Genomic DNA, 19,676 nt, shown 5'->3' with positions numbered 1-19,676 from the left:
AAAACTTAAAAGATATATTAAACAATAAAATTCACGAAATAATTTACCTGCGTTTCGATCTTGGGATATTTCAATCCAAGCTTTCGCCAATGCAAGCTTCTCTTCTTTAGACCACGGAGTAGACTTCCGCTTCTCCGGTGCCGAAGGACCATCCGCTTTGCCGGTTTTCTTCCCCTTTTTTTGGGATCGTTTTGCCGGCTTCTTCGGTGCCGGCTCCGGTTGTGTTTCCAGGACCGAATAACCAGGTTGTGACATCTCAATGAACTCTTGAAACGATTCGTCGTCCATGTAGTTCAATCCCTCGGGAAATTGAGTGTCGTTGATGTTAATATTACCGTAACCCCAACCCGACATGGTTTGTAACTTGAGAGATTCTTAAATTATTAGAGTGAAATGAGTGAAAATGGTGTGTTATTGTTATAAAATGGGGTAGTTATTTATAATGAGTTTGTAAAAAAAACAAAAAAAAAAAAACAGAAAACAAATTAAAATAGCCCAACGGTTATTTTTTTAAAAACCAAAACCTTCCAACGGCTAGTTAGCCCCGCGGTCACAGTCACGCCCCGACTCACCCGAGGGATGTAGCGGTGTTCGCGAACCACACAGGCGGCCGCGCCCCCTGTTCACCCCCACTACCCTCAACCTTAGTGTGTGTGTGGAGTGGGGGCTGTAACCAACAAATGTTATAAAATTTCAGTATGTAAAATTATATACGTATATATTGAGGACTTCACGTTGTGTTCCGAAGTCCATTTTCCATTTTAAAGAGACAGGTGCAAGGAATAGAAAGAAACTAGAAAAGATTTGTGTTTCGGAATTTTTTTTAGCACTCGGTGCAATAGTTCTTTGATGGACTCTGTTTCATTGGCATCTAACAGGTCTCCAACTTTCTCCAGTTTTCCACGCACGTGTCTTGGGCTGTAAACGAACCGAACGAACACAAACAAGGCCTTGTTTAGGTTCGTTTGTTAAGGAAATAATGTGTTCACAAACAATTCACGAACACTTACCGAACGAGATGTTATGTTCGTGTTCATTCGGTAACGAAATGAATGTGTTTACGAACGGTTCACGAGCACAAACGAACACAAATAAAATCGGCAAAATTACCTAGAGATTGAGACTGATGTATTTATCAATGTACATAACGAAAGCCTGTGAACGAATCGAACAACACGAACAAGGGCATGTTCGTGTTCATTCATTTAACTTTAAACGAACACGAACACTCGATCAAACAAATATTTATGTTCATGTTCGTTTATTTAAAAAAATGAACATTTGTGTTTGTTTGTTAAAAATCTAAAAGAACATAACTGAACAAAAATAAACGAACATACATGAGCATATACGAACATATATGAAATAATAGGCCCTCGCGACCAATAGAGTCACGCGGTAACTTAATCGACAGCCCCACAACAAATGGTGTTAGCGGGTTTAAGCTTCAAACAGGTGACAAATCATAAAATTTATGTCTTTGATTATATAAATATAATAACATTATTTTCCAACAATCCTACGTTCTTCAACAACAAATAAAGCATATCTAACCATTTTCAAACCTTACATAAACCAGACGAACCAAATTCTGTGAACCCGAACCCTTACTCAGACCGGTTCGCATACCTTTCCACATTCTTGTCAAGGTTCAACCCAACCATGGCTTCACCCAACCCACAGCTCACCTCTGCAAGCACCTTAGGGTCCGTGTAATGTGTGACTGCTTGAACAATAGCACGGGCCCTGCGAGCCGGATCACCACTCTTGAACACACCTGAGCCCACAAACACACCATCGCACCCCAGTTGCATCATCAAGGCTGCATCGGCTGGTGTAGCCACACCACCGGCTGCAAACTGAACCACCGGGAGCCGCCCAAGTTGTTTGGTCTGCATGACCAAGTCATATGGGGCGGCTATTTTCTTGGCGAATGTGAACACCTCGTCATCGTCCATGTTTGCAAGGACACGGATGTCGCCGTTCACGGATCTAACATGTCGAACCGCCTCGATTATGTTACCTATAATGTTGAATAAATAAGACATGAATATTATTATTCATAACATAAATGTGAATAATACGCTTTTTTCCATGTATAAATAATACAGATATAGTAAATTCTTAATTTATTTGTATTAACTTTGAGACTCATTTTAGCATTTCAAAAAATGTAACTTGGTCACTTGTCAAGTTGTCATTATGTTCTAAGATTCCCCAAATACATGGAAAACTTTTAACATAAATAAAACCAAACAAAACAAAAACTCTAACGCTCCGCTAAAACAAACGGAAGGTAAAGTTTCAAAACTGAAAATCATAATTTTCACATCAACACGGTACATCATCATGACACTTTGGAAACTAAATGTGGCTATTTTTAGCATTTTCAAAGTTTCAGATAGTTCAAAAATGAAGTGCATGAATACTCAAATCTCAATAAAATCATATCTCAAATGCAAAAAGAACATATATAATACACAAATACATGTACGCTTTTAACAAAAACAAAACCAGACAAACAAAAGACCAACTATAACACTGTTAAAACTCAAAGCATACAAAAGACATAGCTTTAAAAAAATAAATATTAGCCTTTTAACTTCAATATCTCTTCTATTCATGGTATATCTTGTACCATTTTCCTCACTAAATTACATGTCTATTGACAGTTTGGACACAAAAATTGACTATTTTAGCATATTTTAGGGCTCAAATAGTTTAAAAATCAAGTGGATGAACTCTCAAACCTCATGAATATCATATCTCACATGCAAATAAGGCATATAAACACAAAACAAGTAAAAAATGTTTGGCTTTAAGTATTCCTTCATATAAGACAGATATACACAAAACAAGCAAGAATTGTTTGGCCTTAAATATTCCTTCATATAAGAGAAATATACACAAAACAAGCAAATCTTGTTCTTAAAAAATAGTTCATAATACTTCAAACAAATTAGTTAATTCCAACTCATTTCTCATCAACTTCTAATAATTCTATATCAATTTTAACTTAAGCAACACCAAAATTAAAGCCAGATTTCAGCATATCATCAACAAATCAAGCCTAAACAATACGAAATTAAAAGCAGATTCCAACATATCATCAACAAATAAGACAAATAAAAACAAAACAAGTAAAAACTGTTAGCTTTAAGTATTCCTTCATATAAGACAAATATACACAAAACAACAAATTGTTCTTGATAAATAATTCATGTTTGAGAATCTACAATCAATTAATTAATTCTGACTCGTTTAGCGGCGTTTTCGTATCTCAATTGCTACCAATTCTAAATCAATCTTAACTAAACAACACGAAATTAAAGGTAGATTCCAACATATCATCAACAAATCATTGCAAATACTAGTTAACTACCAAACTTTGACTCATTTCGCATCAATTTCTAATAATTCTATATCAATTTTAACCTAAACAATACAATATATTAAATTAAAGGCAGAATTCAACATATCATCAACAAACAAGCCATATCAACACAAAACCATACCAGTCCCAGCCTCGCCTTTGGTCCGAATCATCGCAGCGCCTTCCCGAATCCTCCTCAACGCCTCTCCCAAATTGCGGCACCCGCAGACAAACGGAATCCTAAAATTATGCTTATTAATATGATTAGCATCATCCGCCAAGGTCAAGACCTCACTCTCATCCACATAATCCACACCAATCGCCTCCAATATCTGCGCCTCAACAAAATGCCCAATCCTCGCCTTCGCCATCACCGGTATCGTAACCGCTTGCTTAATCTCCTTAATCAGCTGCGGATCACTCATCCTCGCCACGCCGCCTTGCGCACGGATATCCGCCGGCACACGCTCCAGCGCCATCACTGCACACGCGCCGGCCTCTTCCGCGATACGCGCTTGCTCGGCGTTCACGACGTCCATGATTACGCCGCCGCGGAGCATCTGAGCTAGCCCGACCTTGACGGAGTACGTGGACTTCTTGCTCTCCGTTATGGCGCCGTTGCCGTACACCGCCACTACTCCAGTTCCGTCCATTGGCTTTTGTTAAACCCTAACCCTAGGTGTGTGTGTTTTGGGAGTGACAAGAAGAATGGTGAATGAGGCGGTTATGGCTGCCTTCATATACTGATTTTAAATAACGGGTTACGGCGGTTTAGGACCTTTAGTTTTTTAGTATTGACTTGATTAACCCATTATAATATATTTTGAGCCAAACTCAAACTCTCTTAAACAAAACAGCATGCAGACCTGTAAACGAATTGAACGTTCAGTAAGCTGTTTGACGGGAACTTCATTTATGTTTGTTTACATATTATTAAATATTATCCGGATGAGACATTTACTTGATAGGTTTGTATTTGTTCGTTTATGTTTGTTATCTTTGTTCATATGTGTTCACTTATGTTAGTGAGTTGCTCGTTTAAATTTTAAACGAACGAACATAAACACAAATAATTATCCAATTAAGCGTTCGTGTTTGCTTAAGGTTAAATGAACAGATACGAGCGTGTCCTTCTTTGGTTTGTTTACAGACCTAACAGCATGCCTTGGCTTGGCTCATTTAAGCTTTTAACTGGTATGCCCAAATAAGGGTAAATGAATAAGTTGTTTTGTGAGCTACTTAATATCAACCTGAAATAGTTTAGATCGAGACGAATGCATACGATTTCTAGACTATGTATAGTGGTTAATGGAATCATGAAACTAAATATGCTTGTTATTTTTGATAACACACTATGGTATAACTGATAATACAAGTGTTTTTTAATTTAATGTAAAGGAGAAATTGTGATAAGAGAGAAGAAGAAGGGGGTGTTTGGATAATTAAGAAGAAGGAGGAAGTTTGTAAATAAGGAATGAAAAAAGGGTGAAGAACGAGTGAAACGGGAATATGCTACGTGGGCCGTCAGACATCCAGTCCACCAGACGAGGCTGCAAAAACTTTCATTATCCTAAAATAATACCTTATTTTTGCTAACCATGTCATGTCCACCACAATATTATATTGAAGGAATGGAGTTGTTTAATTGTTTTGTACATACCGAAATTCTTTTCCAAACTAACTTAATACCAAAATAAACTACCATGACACAAAGGTAAATCGAAATATCCTCTTGACAACTTTAAGACCGACAACCAACTAAAGACTTAGCTTGATATCTTGTACATAATAATCAATCAGTTGTATCTAGTAAATATCATGTTAATGGTAAGGCTGTTAGCAGGGTCCGAGGAGGGTAGAACATAGATCAGTCGTACAACTATCTATGGATGGTAATAAAACCTGAACCTGACGGAATAACCTGAAACATTTGGGACAAGTAAGATCAAATAAATCTCAGATAGCTCAGAACCCTCAAGGAACTTGGTTTGTAACTAAGTTTCTTCAAGACATGAAATCAATTGCTAATGACCTGGCTCTCGCACATTTTGAAGAAAAAGACTATGTTTGTGCACATCATTGGACAATTAGTTGATGACTACAGCCATCTCACTATGGTACGGGTATTGGTATGGGTATTTAGGTACGGTACCCGTTTTTGTACCACTTTGTTTTTTTATCTCAAAATATTCGGCGATATTGAAATCAGTACCGGTGCAAGTAACAGACAACCTGAATTGGTCAGGGTATCGGTACTTTCACAGGTACGCGACGAGTATCAAATTAGTACATGTGTCAAATTGGCCGTCGATTTAATGATAAGATAGTATTGAAGAACCCTAATTCAGTCGCCGACTTTAAGTGATTTGTTTGTTGGTTCGAGTCTTGGATGTTATATTATTTAACATTGAAGAAACGTTTGGTACTTGTTCAATAAAAACATGGTTGGAGAATTTATTTTATATATTAAATATGAAGAAATCCAACTAAACCTTTATTTACTCCAAACAAGTACAAAATACCAAATGTACTCGTACCGTATCCGTACCTGTAACCGATTGTACTTGTACCAAAATTCAACAAAAATGAGTACCAATACTCGTACCGAATATGTTAAATTGGTACGGGTATAGGTACGTGTACGTGTACGGGTATATAAGACAAAATGCTAATCCCTAATCTCAAATGTTCATTTTCATTATGATTATGTTATATCGGTAAGTCATAAATTACCTTTTAGACCAAATTCATTTATCACAAACAAACCTTTACAACTTGTGTACTTTGATGCGTGTGGACCTATTAAAAGTTCAATAGATGGATTCAATTATCATGTCGTATTTGTTGATTATTATTCAAAATATGCATGGTGGTATCCTATGAACGCAAGTCTGATGCCTAGTCTTTACTCATGCCACCTTTAGTTTATGTCTTCACCGATAATAGTCGGGTTTATGTCAGACTTCTTCTCACTCATAGAAAGATTGCTTTCAAAAACATCCTTGGTATATAATAAGCATGAAGAGAAATAGAGAATCATATGTGAGGTCTACTTATAGTTCAAGATAGTTGGGCTCATATCCATCCACACATGAGTGCTAATGGGTTTGCAAGACATAAAATCAAGCTTTTAGAAAAGATCATATATGTATTTAGATTTATATTAAAAAAAAAACTTTTTACAATTTGTTTTATTTGAAGACGAGAGGAAAATGTGAGCTCTCACGTGAACTTCATTTTAAACTTGGAAGTGGAAAGTGAAAGTCTATGATTGATAGACCCAAAGATACAATCCATGTAAGTTTTACAAGCAATATATTAAAGAGATATGATCCCGAATTCAGGTTGAACATGAAAATGGCCAAGGTATCATAAAGGGAAAACGCTAAAGGAAGAACTCACCCGCACGTGCACACCTTAACGGATACGCCTTAGACGCCGCACATAGGGAGGTATAATCGGGACCATCGTTAGTGCCAGAGCTATGCAGAGAAAAACACCAACAATGCATTACCGATGTACTTTACCATTCTTAATAACCGTCACCACTTGATATGTTTCGTGTCATAGCGTTTAACTATTAAACACTGTAAGACTTCCTAATTAGTTTAAAATAATATGCAGGGATAAAATTTTATTATATAAGATTTTCTTATGGTTACTTGTCTATTAAAAGTAAATAAATAGTTAAAAAAAAACTTATTATTTTACGTATTAAAATAAAAAAAAACAATATTAAATATTTTGAATGCGACAATTAAAGTATCCCAAGTCCCAACTTATGTCCGGTTCATGCTCTTAACATTTAGTCCATGCCTTTAAGTAAAGTTTTTTCTGAATTAAAAGATGCGTGTATATTAATCTGTTAAATTTAACCAATAATCAATTTAAAAAATTTGTTTAAGAGCAATCCCAAACGATTCTTAAAATTAAGTGAGTGGGTTCCCTATTTTTTAGAAATGGTTAAAAGTGGCTGTGAGAGAAAGAGAGAGAAAATATTACTTTTCATGGTAAAATTTGGAGAAATACACTGCTCTCCTCTATAATTTTTTAATATTTTTGAAAGTGATTATAAGTGAAGGAGAAAAAAAATGTAATGATAAAAGTATAAAAAAATATTATTTAATTAAAAACGAGGGAGAAAATATGATATTTTTAGTTTAATTACAGATATGGAGAATTGAGAAAGGATTAGAGCATTCTCATCCCACTCCCTATAATTACGTGAGGGAAGTTTACAAATTATAGGGTGAGGTTGTGAGTGTAAATTATAGAGTGGAGAGATAAATGTAGTGATTCTTTGTAAATTTGGAGAAACATTTGGGGAAATATTGTTTCCCCTATTTATTTTTTAATATTTGTTGAATTGGTTGTGAGTAGATAAGAGAGATTACTGTAATAATAAAGATATAAAAAATATTATTTAATTGGACATTAGAGAGAAATACAGTGTTTAATAAAAAAAACACTATTTCAAAAGTTAAAACAAAAAGTAATCCAAAATAAATTATACGGAGTAGTTAATTTTTTTAACTTAAAAAAAAAGAAATGAAATTATAAGTGAAAAGAAGCAAAATCCGAAACAGCAAAAAGTTTCGTATAATCTTGAAGTTGAACTAGGGCATCGAGATATGGACATTGCTCTGTTTTCCCCATCTTCCTTGTTTCATGATGATGATGACACAACATCTACAGGTAATCTTCACTCAAACACACAACTACAACTTCAATTCAATGATTAAAATATATATATATATATATACTCTTGTTACTGCTTGCAGATGAAGAAGAAACAACAACAGAAGACAACTCTCAGACCTATGTTCAGAGAACCCATCAGTTTCCTCAGATGGTCAGTTTTCATTCTATTCATTACTTACACCCATTCATTCATCTTTGCTTCCGCATAAACCCTAAATAATAAATACTTTTCATTCTATATGCTGGCTGGCCCCTATCATTTCACCCACATCATACCGCCTCTACAATACTTAAAATGAATGACCCGTTTGACCACTTTTCCTGCAAACCGGTTTTGGAGGAAAGATATTCGAACCTATCGTATCGATTTAGTCCACATTATCTGGTTGGTTTAAAACCTGTTTTTGTTAACATCTCTGCCTACAACCCATATGACATGTCAGTGGTGTCTCGATTGCACATCAGTAGTGTTTGTTTAGTGGTGGCCCATTAGTCTTCAAACTGATAATGACATGCCTGTCTGATATGCTAGTGTAAGTAGATACACGACTGAGATAAATAAGTGATCTGTTTCTGACATGACTATGTATGTAAAACACACACAACAAAATGATTGGTTTTCATGATTTCTTTTCCATGTTCATAGGTTAATTACTGATTATTGTTTTAGGTATTGGTAGTACTAATTAGAGGTACTCTTAGTTTGTCGTGATGGAAATAATTCGTTTAATTTGATCGCAGGAATTGGTGATTCGAGAGTTTTCATTTCACCAGATGAATGCCAATCTACTATGGCCTGGAACGTTTGCATTCGCTGAATGGTTGGTTCAAAACCGGTCGAAAATACAAGGACGCCACATCCTTGAGTTGGGCAGGCAAGTTCACTTGGTTATGCCTCAATATATATGTACTTGTTTGCCTTTTAATGATGTTATATAAGGGTGTGACTTCCTGACACAACACAAACCTAACATGAAATTTGAAGGTTTTAGTTTAGTCTAAATGGTTTCGAGTCGAACTCGCAAACCCGTTTTAGCTAAATGGGTCATGTATGTCGAACCTGGCAGGTTTGCAGGTCCGGGTTTACTCGTTTTAACCCATTTATTTATTTTTTAAAAATGTTTTTGTGTTTAAAGTTTTACATGTGTGGAATATTATCATAATTGCTTTAAAAAAATAAAAATAGCATGTAAATTTAGAACGTAAAGTATTAATGTGCAAATTTTTTTTATCTGGTTAACTGGGTAGTGTTAGAGTCAACCCATATATACACATGTCGTGTTCGGTTTCATGTGCGTGTAGGCTTTGTAAAGAACCAAACATTCATTGAACTGTTCGCTGGGAAGTTCGTTTATTGAATAAGCGAACGAACACGAACATATGTGTAGTTCGTTCATTAATGTTCATGAGCGTTTGTTTGTGTTCGCTCGTTTACATTCATTTATGTTCTCTTGTTTACGCTCATTTATGTTCGTTAGTTTACGTGTGTTTAAGTTTGTTTGTTTGCGTTCGTTAATATATTCATTCAGATTTATCAAGCCCGCTACAATTTAGGCTAGTTTTAATAACTTTTTATGCTAATTACATCATTATTCACATTTGGTTATATTCGATTTTTAGCTCACTTGTATTTATTCATCCATATTTAATATGCTCTTTCCTTTACGTTTGTACACTCTTCGTTTACATTGTTAACAAACGAACATAACCGAACGCTAAAACACTCACTTTCTTAACAAATGAATGCGAACAAGAAAACTCCATTTGTTTAGTTGTCCGTGTCCGATTGTTTGTTCCTTTAAACAAACACGAACATGCTTCTTCCGTTTTTCTTTACAGGCCTATACGTGTGACCCAGTTTTCATGTTTGTGTTGCGTTTGACTCACCAACTTGCAAACACGACCCGTTTAGCAACCTTAATGTTACAATATCTTGGTCTATTGTTTAATACTTTAATCAAGTGTATTTGTCATAAAACTTGTATATCTAAATTCTAATATCATCATTACATTTATGACAGTGGGACCGGTGCATTAGCTATCTTTTTAAAGAAGTTGTATGAGGTAGACATTACAACTTCAGACTATGATGATCAGGAGATTGAAGATAACATAGCTCATAATTGCAGGGTTAATGAAGTAACACCCGTACTTCCTCATATCAAACGTTAGTTATCTTGTCCACTTATACAGTTGTAAAATGTTTTAAACAGGCCAAACGAGTTGAGTTGACTTGTTTTATTGTTTACCAGATTCATGGGGTGAAACTTTTCCAAATGCTCATCCAGAATGGGACCTTATTATCGCTAGTGACATTTTATTATGTAACGCCTCCCTTTAATCTTATTTTCATTTTTTAATGATATTATAATAAATATAATAAACAATATATTGATTGGTTTCTAACTTTTTTTTAACAGACGTGAAACAATATCCAAATTTGATAAAGACTTTGTGCTTCCTTTTAAACTCATACAAGCCATGGGAAACCGTTACAACACTTCAGGCTCAAGGTTACAATGTCTATGCTGTAAATTATTATTTATTTTTAATTTGTGAAACTATAGGTAGTAAAATGAGTGGACCAGGTAACGTGTCAAGTTGGGTGGGTTTGGTGGCGGTTGAAACGGGCCGGGTTGTGTTGGTTTATTCATTATTTGGTTTGAAATCAATTAAATCGAAAACGAACCGATAAACACCCTTCATTGGCTCTAAATGTCTGTTTAATTATTATTAGTATGGGTTGCCTCTTTTATTAGTTGACCTGCAAGCACACTTTTGTTTATTTTTTACTATTTTATGAATGATCAATGTGTTAATTATGATTATAAAAACAGTCTTATTACAATGATACTTATAGAAAATGATATAAAAACAGAATCTGGTTGACTTTCAACGTGTTTAACACGTTGAAAGGTTTCTCTATTTAACTATTTTATTTATGTGAACTGTTTTAGATAAAAATTAAAAACACAACCAAAATTGACTCTTTTTGGTGAAGGGTAAACGTATTTTATTAATCTATATATATTTTTGTATTTTTAGATGGTCTTTTGGAATTGGCCCGGCCTGCTTTCTTGATGAGTTGGAGACGCAGAATTGGGAAAGAAGACGAGTCATTGTTCTTCACGGGGTGTGAAACCGTTGGTCTTCAAGTACAACATCTGGGTTCTCGGGTGTACTGTATCACACCCGCCAAGCCTGCAATTAATGATAATTTAGGAGTTTAGGTATGCCGTTCAAACAGTAAACCGATTCTATGCATTTAAACCAGATCAAATTGTCGAAAAATCTTAACCGAATCAAACTGAACTTTTACTTTGGCGCTAGTTGATTTGACTGGAAACAAATATGTAGCATTTTACTCGGCATGTATTGGTTTTTATAAAGGACAATTTCATATAAAAGACCAGCAGTTTCAGCTAGGGGTTTGGATATTATATTTGACAGGACATGAGAACATGACATGTACCTGACACAAAATTTACGTGATTTGATTGTTTGGGATAGTTTGGTCAGAATGTGTTTGGCTTAAACAGAATGTGTTCGTGTAAATTTGACGGCCTCATGTGTTCATCTATTTAACCCGTACGTTTACTTTTTATTTATTAAAATGTATTTTATGTCATAAAATAAAATATTATATATAATCAAGTTAAAAATGTTTTTGCTACTAGTCCTTGATAACAAACTGATCCAAATGTTTATCCAATTAATCAATGTGTTCAATAATTAATATTATGATCAATTCATATCCACACAAAAGTATTTAACCAAAAACCAAAAATGTGAAGTTGGTTTAGTCACGACACTTAGATCGGTATCTATTTTTACTGTTTTGATGAAGAAATAAAAGTGGTAAAGTGTATTTGTGTGTTAGTAATTGGTTGAAAGTAGATGCATCAACTGATGTTATATTATGATAAAAGTTGCATTTTGATGTTGATGGATAACATCCTACTTGACTCCAAGATTCTCCAAGTGCTATGTTAATGAGCCATCTGATCGAGTAAAGAATCATCTAGCTACCAACCAACGTCTGGACCATCGAAAGTTCTAAAAACACCATGTGGGGGTGTGACATATATTCAAAGGGTGTGTGCTCACAAGGACACGTCTAAACAAGACACCATAACCGGTAGGTAAAGAAGGAAACAAGCATTTGGATGTCTACGAAGAGTCATCAACATAGGCCAACCATCATGTACAACATTAATTGTAACAAGTTAGACGTATCGGACTATTGACGCCCTCTTTCTTAAAAGAGTTACAAGACATTCAATAACAATTTGCTAGTCATTTACTACACATTCTGTCTATGTTGCCTTCTTATAAAAGTTAAAAGTTTGTATAGTATTCAACATCCTTGAGTATACTCTTTGGTTGTCATGATCTTGCTATCACGAGTCGGAATCCGATTATTGAGCACTTTTGTTGCTACAAAGTTTTTGTTAGAGAAGTATACTAGGTTTATAATTCTAATTGATTTATGTCAACGATTATCGGGAGCAAAGTACACCTGTTGCCTTGAACTGAACAACGTTGGTGGCATTGAAGTTATTACGGACCGGTGAAATATTGATCCATGATGGTGAAGCACTATATAGTTTCCCTCCGTCCCATTAAAAGTGTCATGGTTTGAAAAACACTAAGTTTAAGGTGGATTGAATGAGTACGTTTTTTTCTTACCAAATGACAATAATGCCTTTGGAAATTGGGTTCATCAATATTGTTTATTAAGGCTAGTTGTGTGTGTTTAAGGGTAAATTTGAAAATTGGTTAATAAATTTTGAAAGTGGACATTTGTAATGAGACAAGTAAAAAAGAAAATATTGACACTTTTAATGAGACGTCAAGAGGTGTTAAACGTAGTACAAGATGTTGAACTAACGAGCAGTAATTCGCTTTCCGTTGTGACGTGCGAGAGACAACTAGTACGCTAGCCACATCATTAAAAATGCCACATAATAAAAAAACCCTAACATAGTGTTCGGTTAGTTTGGGAGTGACGTAAGAAAAGAAAGATAAAAATTTAAAGAGAGAAGTAGATAACAATGATTTTAAGTTATGCAAATGCTATTATCATTATAAAATTTAAAATAATAAATTTATCCTTTATAAACAGAGACGCCAAAGTGCCAAACAACTTTCCAACTGAAAAAAAATAATAATAATCCAATGGCAACTTCTCCTCCGGTGACGGAGCTATCGGAACCCTGGCTTGTGGAATCCGGCAAGCGACTATCCGGCACCGGCCACCGGACGGCACACAACCTGTCTTCTTCCTCTCTCCGTATAAAGCCCGATAAGCCTCTTACCTCCAAACTTCCGGCCTCAATTCTAATGAGTTTCATTTCCACTCTCTACGAAGTCATTTTGGGTACCAAATTATGCGTCCTGTTTCTCGCCGTTCCGGCCGCCGTCGCCGCCCGATACCTCCGGCTGTCACAGGTATTAGTATTATCAGTCCGCCGCTCTACGTTGGTGCATGAACCGGGTTAGGGTTTCAACCCGAACCGGTTTGAACCGGGTTTAGTTATATTGCACAAGGTTGTATACTTGTATAACTAAAAGCCTCAAACTTTATTCATTTTTTGTAATTCTGAAAGTAATTAAAACATTAGTTAAATCATATTGCACATGGTTATATAACGAATTTTTTCAAAAATTATTCTTCATGTTCGGATTAGTTTATTAATTTGTGGTATCAACATGGTTGTAAAAGACTAAAAAATACCACCGACTAATTGCTGATTAATTCTATTTGGTCAAAATTGGTCAAACTTGAAAATTTTATATTTAAAATTTGGTATATTATATATAAATTAAATTCCAATCCTATTAATCCCGATTAATTGCTTACATCCCGACTAGCTACTAGCGAGTTTTACAACACTGGGTATCATACTAAGCTAATGTATGCTTGTTTGCATTTGGATCAAAAGTAAAGATAGGGTCCAATTGTCCAAATGGTTGAAACATCCAAACCAAGTACAGCTGGTTTCGGGTCGAGTAGGATTGTGGGGTTTGGTTTCTAAACTGGTTTAGGGTTGCACCTCTGCATTGAACTATTGTGAAATTGATAAATTTGAGAATGATTTGTTTGTTTTTTTGATTTGGTTGTTTGAAAAGTAGCCGTGGATATTTTCGATGAGTTTGGTTGGATTGATTCCGCTTGCAGAGCGTGTGAGCTTTCTAACAGAGTAAGAAATTTTATTTCAATAAAAATAAACATGTAAATAGATACATTTTAAATAATTAGTTTTTTCTTTTCCGATTTTTAAATGCAGGCAAATTTCATTCTACACTGGTGCAACAGGTAAAATACCAAAAAATTATTATTATTATTATTATTATTATTATTATTATTTTTAACTAGTTCATCTCTGTTTTTTAAGTAATTGTTTGGATAGAATTTGTTTAATACATAGTTTTTATTATAGTAAATTCATCCAAACTCAATTTTTGTCTTTCTTTAAAGTAACAACTTCTCTTTCTTTAAAGTCACAACTTCCATAAGTTGTTTTATACTTTTATTGTTGTGAAATGTTAAAAATAATATATAAAAGTGTTTAGATTTAAATGATCTAAAATGTAACATATATATGAACTGAAGTTAGGTGATTGCTTTTTTTTTTAATTAACTTGAAGCGGGAGGTAGCGGTTTAGAAAAATAAATTCACAAATAATAAGCAATTTTCATGATTGTTCATTTTAAGTCAATTTGAAAAAATAAATTATTAATTAATAAATAAAAATTCATATATGTTCCTTTTGTGTCACTTAAGTTTAAGAAGTTAATATTTTTTTGATATGCAATCTTTTTTTTCTTCTTCACTATATTGAAACAACTAATTAAAGCTAGTGACTTTAGAGATACAAAATGATATGTGAGTAACTTTTGTAGAACTGAGAAACTTGATTACTATTGTCTGAATTTTTTCTTTTAAAATATTAATCACATTTTTTATTACTATTATAAATTATCAAGAAACAGCTCGTCAAGTATATAAATAAAGGGAAAATTAGTTTGAACTTTTGTTAGCGTTTTATATTTTTATCAATAATTAGTTACAACGGATGTGGATAATAATGATAATAATAAGGAATGTGATATGTTTTGCAGTGGGAGGGTTACTAAATGCAACATGTGGGAATGCAATTGAGCTTATAATTGCAATATTTGCATTGTTACAAAATAAAATAGATGTTGTTAAATACTCTCTTTTGGGGTCAATTCTATCAAACTTACTTTTGGTTCTTGGAACTTCTCTCCTTTGTGGTGGCATTGCAAATATTTCAACAGATCAAAAATTTGACAGGGTAAAAAATCCCATCTCATATTATAATTTACCATACATTAATTCATATTATTATTATTTTTTAACATTTATGTTGATGATTAAACAGAAACAGTCAGATGTGAATGTATCTCTATTGTTAATGGCATTGTTGTGCAATATAATGCCTATGTTGTATAAATATGCTGCTACATATGACCAAAATGTAGACGCTGACGTGGCAAATGTTGCAAAAGCTACATTATATTTGTCTAGAGCTTGTTCCATCATCATGCTGCTTGGTTACTTTGCTTATCTGGCATTTCAACTGTGGTCCCACAACAATATCTTCGAATCGCAAGAGGTAACGATAATCCTTATGCATGAACCACCTGTAGGGTACACCTAACTGATACAATTACATATAGGAAGATGTAGATGATAACCTGGATACAAGCAAAGATGAAAGCCCTGTAATAGGGCTTTGGGGTGGACTCATTTGGCTAACCGGAATGACAGCTGTCATCACATTGTTGTCTGAATATTTAGTAGACACTATTGAGGTAATAATAATAGGTTTGTTGTTTGTTATGCTCATGGTTCCTATTTATTTTATTATTTGAATTTAATATATTATTAAACAGGTTGCTTCAACTTCATGGGGGGTGCCATTGAGCTTCATCAGTATCATCTTGCTACCAATCGTAGGAAATGCAGCTGAACATGCTGGAGCCATTATCTTTGCTTTTAAAAATAAGCTGGTATTAATTATTAAAATTATTTATTAGCATTAGTTGTTAACATAATGGATTAAAATATGAGTTTTATGAATGCAGGATATAACTTTGGGGGTGGCACTTGGGTCTGCAACTCAAATTGCTGTTTTTGTGGTGAGTTTTTGTTATTTTTACCTTTCATGGTTTTTTTATTTTTATTTTTGTTTAGCCAATAAATTCACACATTTTTTTGTAACATGTGAATGAACACGAACGCACCATGTTCATATTCGTTCTTTTAAGTCTAACCGAACAATAATCAAACATGGACATTTAAACAAACATGTATTCTTGTTTGTGTTCATTCTAGAAAATGAACATGTTCGTGTTCGTTTATGTTCATTGGTTAAATGTATAAGCGATTGGTTCACAAATGTAAACAAACAACATAAATGAGCTAAAATTAGTTAAAAGTAATGTGAAGAACAAATTGTTAGGCCTAAAAAGTTACCACTATGCTAAGCTGTAATTGGCAAAAAATTTAAATGGATATACTAATGAATGTAAATGAACAAACTTATACAAAAGTAAATAGATGAACATTAATGAATTCAAATGAATGAACGAGACATGTATTCACATTTGTTCACTTAACTAAATAAATAAAAGTTTTTGTTCATTTATGTTCGTTTATTAAATAAACAAACATAAATGAACTTCCTGCTGAACAGTTAACGAATTGTTTACTAAACATTTGGAATTATAGGCCCAACCACTTCACCAACCCGTGAAGGTTGACCTTTCATATGCACTTATGATATGTAACTTATTTTAGGAAATGCTATTTTAATTTGATTTAGGTCCCGCTTAGTGTAATATTTGCTTGGATAATCAATATCGACATGGATCTTGATTTTAAGCTTCTTGAAACCGGATCGCTTTCTTTAGGAATTATAGTAACAGCTTTCACACTGCATGTAAGTCTTTCTTTCTGTAAATGTTCTATATACTTTTTATACAATTTATTCAATCTGAATATATACTAAATAAATATAATTTCAGGATGGAACTTCTCACTACCTGAAAGGTGTGATTCTTTTGTTATGTTACATAATTATTGGGGCAAGTTTTTTAATTACTGGTTTGCCATTTGGTAAGTTCTTACAACTCAACTTTTAATTCTTTATTCAATTTTTATATTCTTAATGTCGAACATATATTAATTTGTTTCTTGATATTTTTTGCTAGGCAACAAGAACTACAATACGGGTTTGGCACCTCAACCATCAAACCAATAGATTTATAGAGTCGAAAAGTCAGGTAATTTTGTTTGTAGATGTGATATTAAAAGTAGTTATTTTGACCCGTTTACTTTTAAATTGGTTGATTTGGATTATGTTTTTTTTTAATTTTTAACGGGCCATATTACCACTAGAATGAGAGTTTGAGGCCAACAAAAATTCGTGTCTAATTTTAGATGTTACTTTTTTGCAGGGATTTAGTTTCTAGGGAGATAAATTTACATGCTTGAAGATTAAGATGCATACGCATATCTTAACTGTTATTCTTTGAATGGATTTAGAGGAAACCTCATTTCAGTTGATATACAGGCTTGTACCTTACAAGTTCTGAAGCTGCACTGGAAAGTGAAAAGTACCACTCTTAACATGCATGCTTTATTGATTTAGTGACATGTGATTATTTATAAGACCATAAGTATTCTGAACTGATAGAACTTGTAATGACCATTATAACACTCCCCATCAGAACGCGATTAAATCGGTATATTAAATAAACAGATGCCACAAGATCTATTATGCTGACTTATTAAAAATTTTACGAAGTAAACTCAACGAGACAAACTTAGACTTTCCAACCAACCCGGAGTATTCAACCCCCCCCCCCTTCGCCTAGCCATCAGATTCCTCTGCTGCCATCTTTGCTTTTGGCTCCTTGAAACCACATTGTGTAAAAGGTTGCCTCTCAAATTAATTTCCTTCTTTCTGCGTGGTTCAATATTCTGTGTCAAATGCTTAGTTTTATCTGGACAGCGTTGATTTTTTCTTCATTTGCGTATATGATATGTTCTGAAAATATATTGGTGATATGTATTGTTATCTCACCATTGATGTTATCTTGTCACTTTTGATTTAGTCTTCTGTGTTTGAGTTATGCAAGCTGCATTGCGTTCATATGTAACGAGTCTAATCTAAGTATGTTGATACCGAGGTTGATGAGCCTAAGACAAACAACTTGGTGCTAATAACAAGTGTTTGATGTTGATGGATATTACCACGTATGGAAATGTTGCGTATTGTATTGTGTGTATGTTCAATGTAGAAATGATCATCATCATCATCATCATCATCATCATCGTACTCAGTATATCCCACCAATAGCAATGCTATGGTAGGGTCTGAGGAGGGTAAGATGTAGACAGCCTTACCTCTATCCCATAGGGATAGAGAGGCTGCTTCCGGTGAGACCCCCGGCTCGATAGTAGTTTTGCATCAAGCCTTGGACATAAGGCACATAGCACTCAATCATCGGGACACCGGCTGATCGGTGCATGTGCCCTTGTCTTTCGGCTATCAACGCCACCACATGATGCCTGATTAACCTTCCGCCACTTTTAACGTTATTTTCACGAGATTAGTAAAATAACGTCAAAATTAGTGCAATTTTACTTTTGCCCACCCGAGGGTTCACACATATATACATTATATGCGCGCACCGCAAGCAGGGCGTAATGTAGAAATGATCATTAGAGTTATTAATTGTTTTTTTGTGATTCTTAAAATTTAAAATTTTCGTTATTATATTCTTGCTCTAGATCAAACAGTAGTTAATCAATCTAAGAGAGAGAACTTTTGATCAATTTGTTTTCTTAATAAAGAGTGTAGATCTAATCTAGCCTCACCGGAGTTAACCCACTAACTCCACCTTACTAGATGAAATCCAAAGATTTATTTTGTTTATAAAAGTCATTATATATTTGTGTCTTACTATTATTATTATTATTATTATTATTATTATTATTATTATTATAAAAGTGTTTATAAATATGAAAAAAATAGTATTAATATAACAAATAAAAATATTCAAACTTTTTATGTAACTTTTTTAATTTGCAAATTTATATATTTTTGGATAAGTGTTCTTAGTACTCCATCACCATATGTGGTGGAAAAGAGCCAATTTGTTTGCGAGCTACTCGAGTTTGGATCGGTAAAAATTTCGAAACGAGACGAGCTCGAGCCTTAAATAAAGACCGTTTAGTTATCGAGTCCAAGCTTAAACCTTGTATTGGAAGCTCGTTCAGGCTCGCCGAGCCTTGACGGACGACCCTTATATATTTTTAAGTTTTAATTCTTTTGGATTTCTATGCACTAAATTCACACTTCACGCCCAATCTATTCAAGCTTTGACTTGTTTAAGGTGTTACACGAACTTGAGCCAAGCTTCGGCTAGTTTAAGTTTTTCCTTTAGATATAAAAATATATATAAATAAATTAATAAATCCTAAACGACCCAAGCCCCAGTCAAGCTCGAGCTGTGACAAGTCAAAACAAGCGGAGCTTGAGGCTGTTTGTAATGGACTAATGG

General features: G+C 34.1%; 3 protein-coding genes across 3 annotated transcripts; 2 read left to right on the top strand and 1 right to left on the bottom strand.

Moving 5' to 3' along the window:
* Nucleotides 1–1,460: 1,460 nt before the first annotated feature.
* LOC143531394 (pyridoxal 5'-phosphate synthase subunit PDX1.3) lies at nt 1,461–4,067 on the bottom strand. The gene is made up of 2 exons (XM_077026704.1): nt 3,516–4,067; nt 1,461–2,023 (listed from the first exon to the last, which is right to left on the bottom strand). The coding sequence occupies exons 1-2, from the start codon at nt 4,024–4,026 to the stop codon at nt 1,608–1,610; spliced, it is 927 nt and encodes a 308-aa protein (XP_076882819.1). The 5' UTR covers nt 4,027–4,067; the 3' UTR covers nt 1,461–1,607.
* A 3,929-nt stretch (nt 4,068–7,996) lies between these two features.
* On the top strand, nt 7,997–11,545 carry LOC143531342 (uncharacterized). Its single transcript, XM_077026662.1, has 7 exons — nt 7,997–8,068; nt 8,155–8,225; nt 8,816–8,949; nt 10,096–10,241; nt 10,327–10,398; nt 10,495–10,587; nt 11,120–11,545. The coding sequence occupies exons 1-7, from the start codon at nt 8,005–8,007 to the stop codon at nt 11,302–11,304; spliced, it is 765 nt and encodes a 254-aa protein (XP_076882777.1). The 5' UTR covers nt 7,997–8,004; the 3' UTR covers nt 11,305–11,545.
* A 1,707-nt stretch (nt 11,546–13,252) lies between these two features.
* On the top strand, nt 13,253–17,902 carry LOC143531341 (vacuolar cation/proton exchanger 3-like). The gene is made up of 12 exons (XM_077026661.1): nt 13,253–13,525; nt 14,210–14,277; nt 14,365–14,393; nt 15,201–15,397; nt 15,485–15,718; nt 15,783–15,917; nt 15,999–16,115; nt 16,191–16,244; nt 16,931–17,047; nt 17,133–17,223; nt 17,319–17,390; nt 17,565–17,902. The coding sequence occupies exons 1-11, from the start codon at nt 13,253–13,255 to the stop codon at nt 17,366–17,368; spliced, it is 1,365 nt and encodes a 454-aa protein (XP_076882776.1). The 3' UTR covers nt 17,369–17,390; nt 17,565–17,902.
* The last annotated feature ends 1,774 nt before the right edge of the window (nt 17,903–19,676 follow it).

The sequence above is a fragment of the Bidens hawaiensis genome, unplaced genomic scaffold (genome assembly GCF_021521415.1).
Source record: "Bidens hawaiensis isolate Kalapana, Puna unplaced genomic scaffold, B.hawaiensis_p1.1 tig00009159_1, whole genome shotgun sequence".
NCBI lineage: Eukaryota > Viridiplantae > Streptophyta > Magnoliopsida > Asterales > Asteraceae > Bidens > Bidens hawaiensis.
The sequence above is the reverse complement of the archived record's forward strand: the minus strand, read 5'-3'. Positions and strand labels throughout refer to the sequence as shown.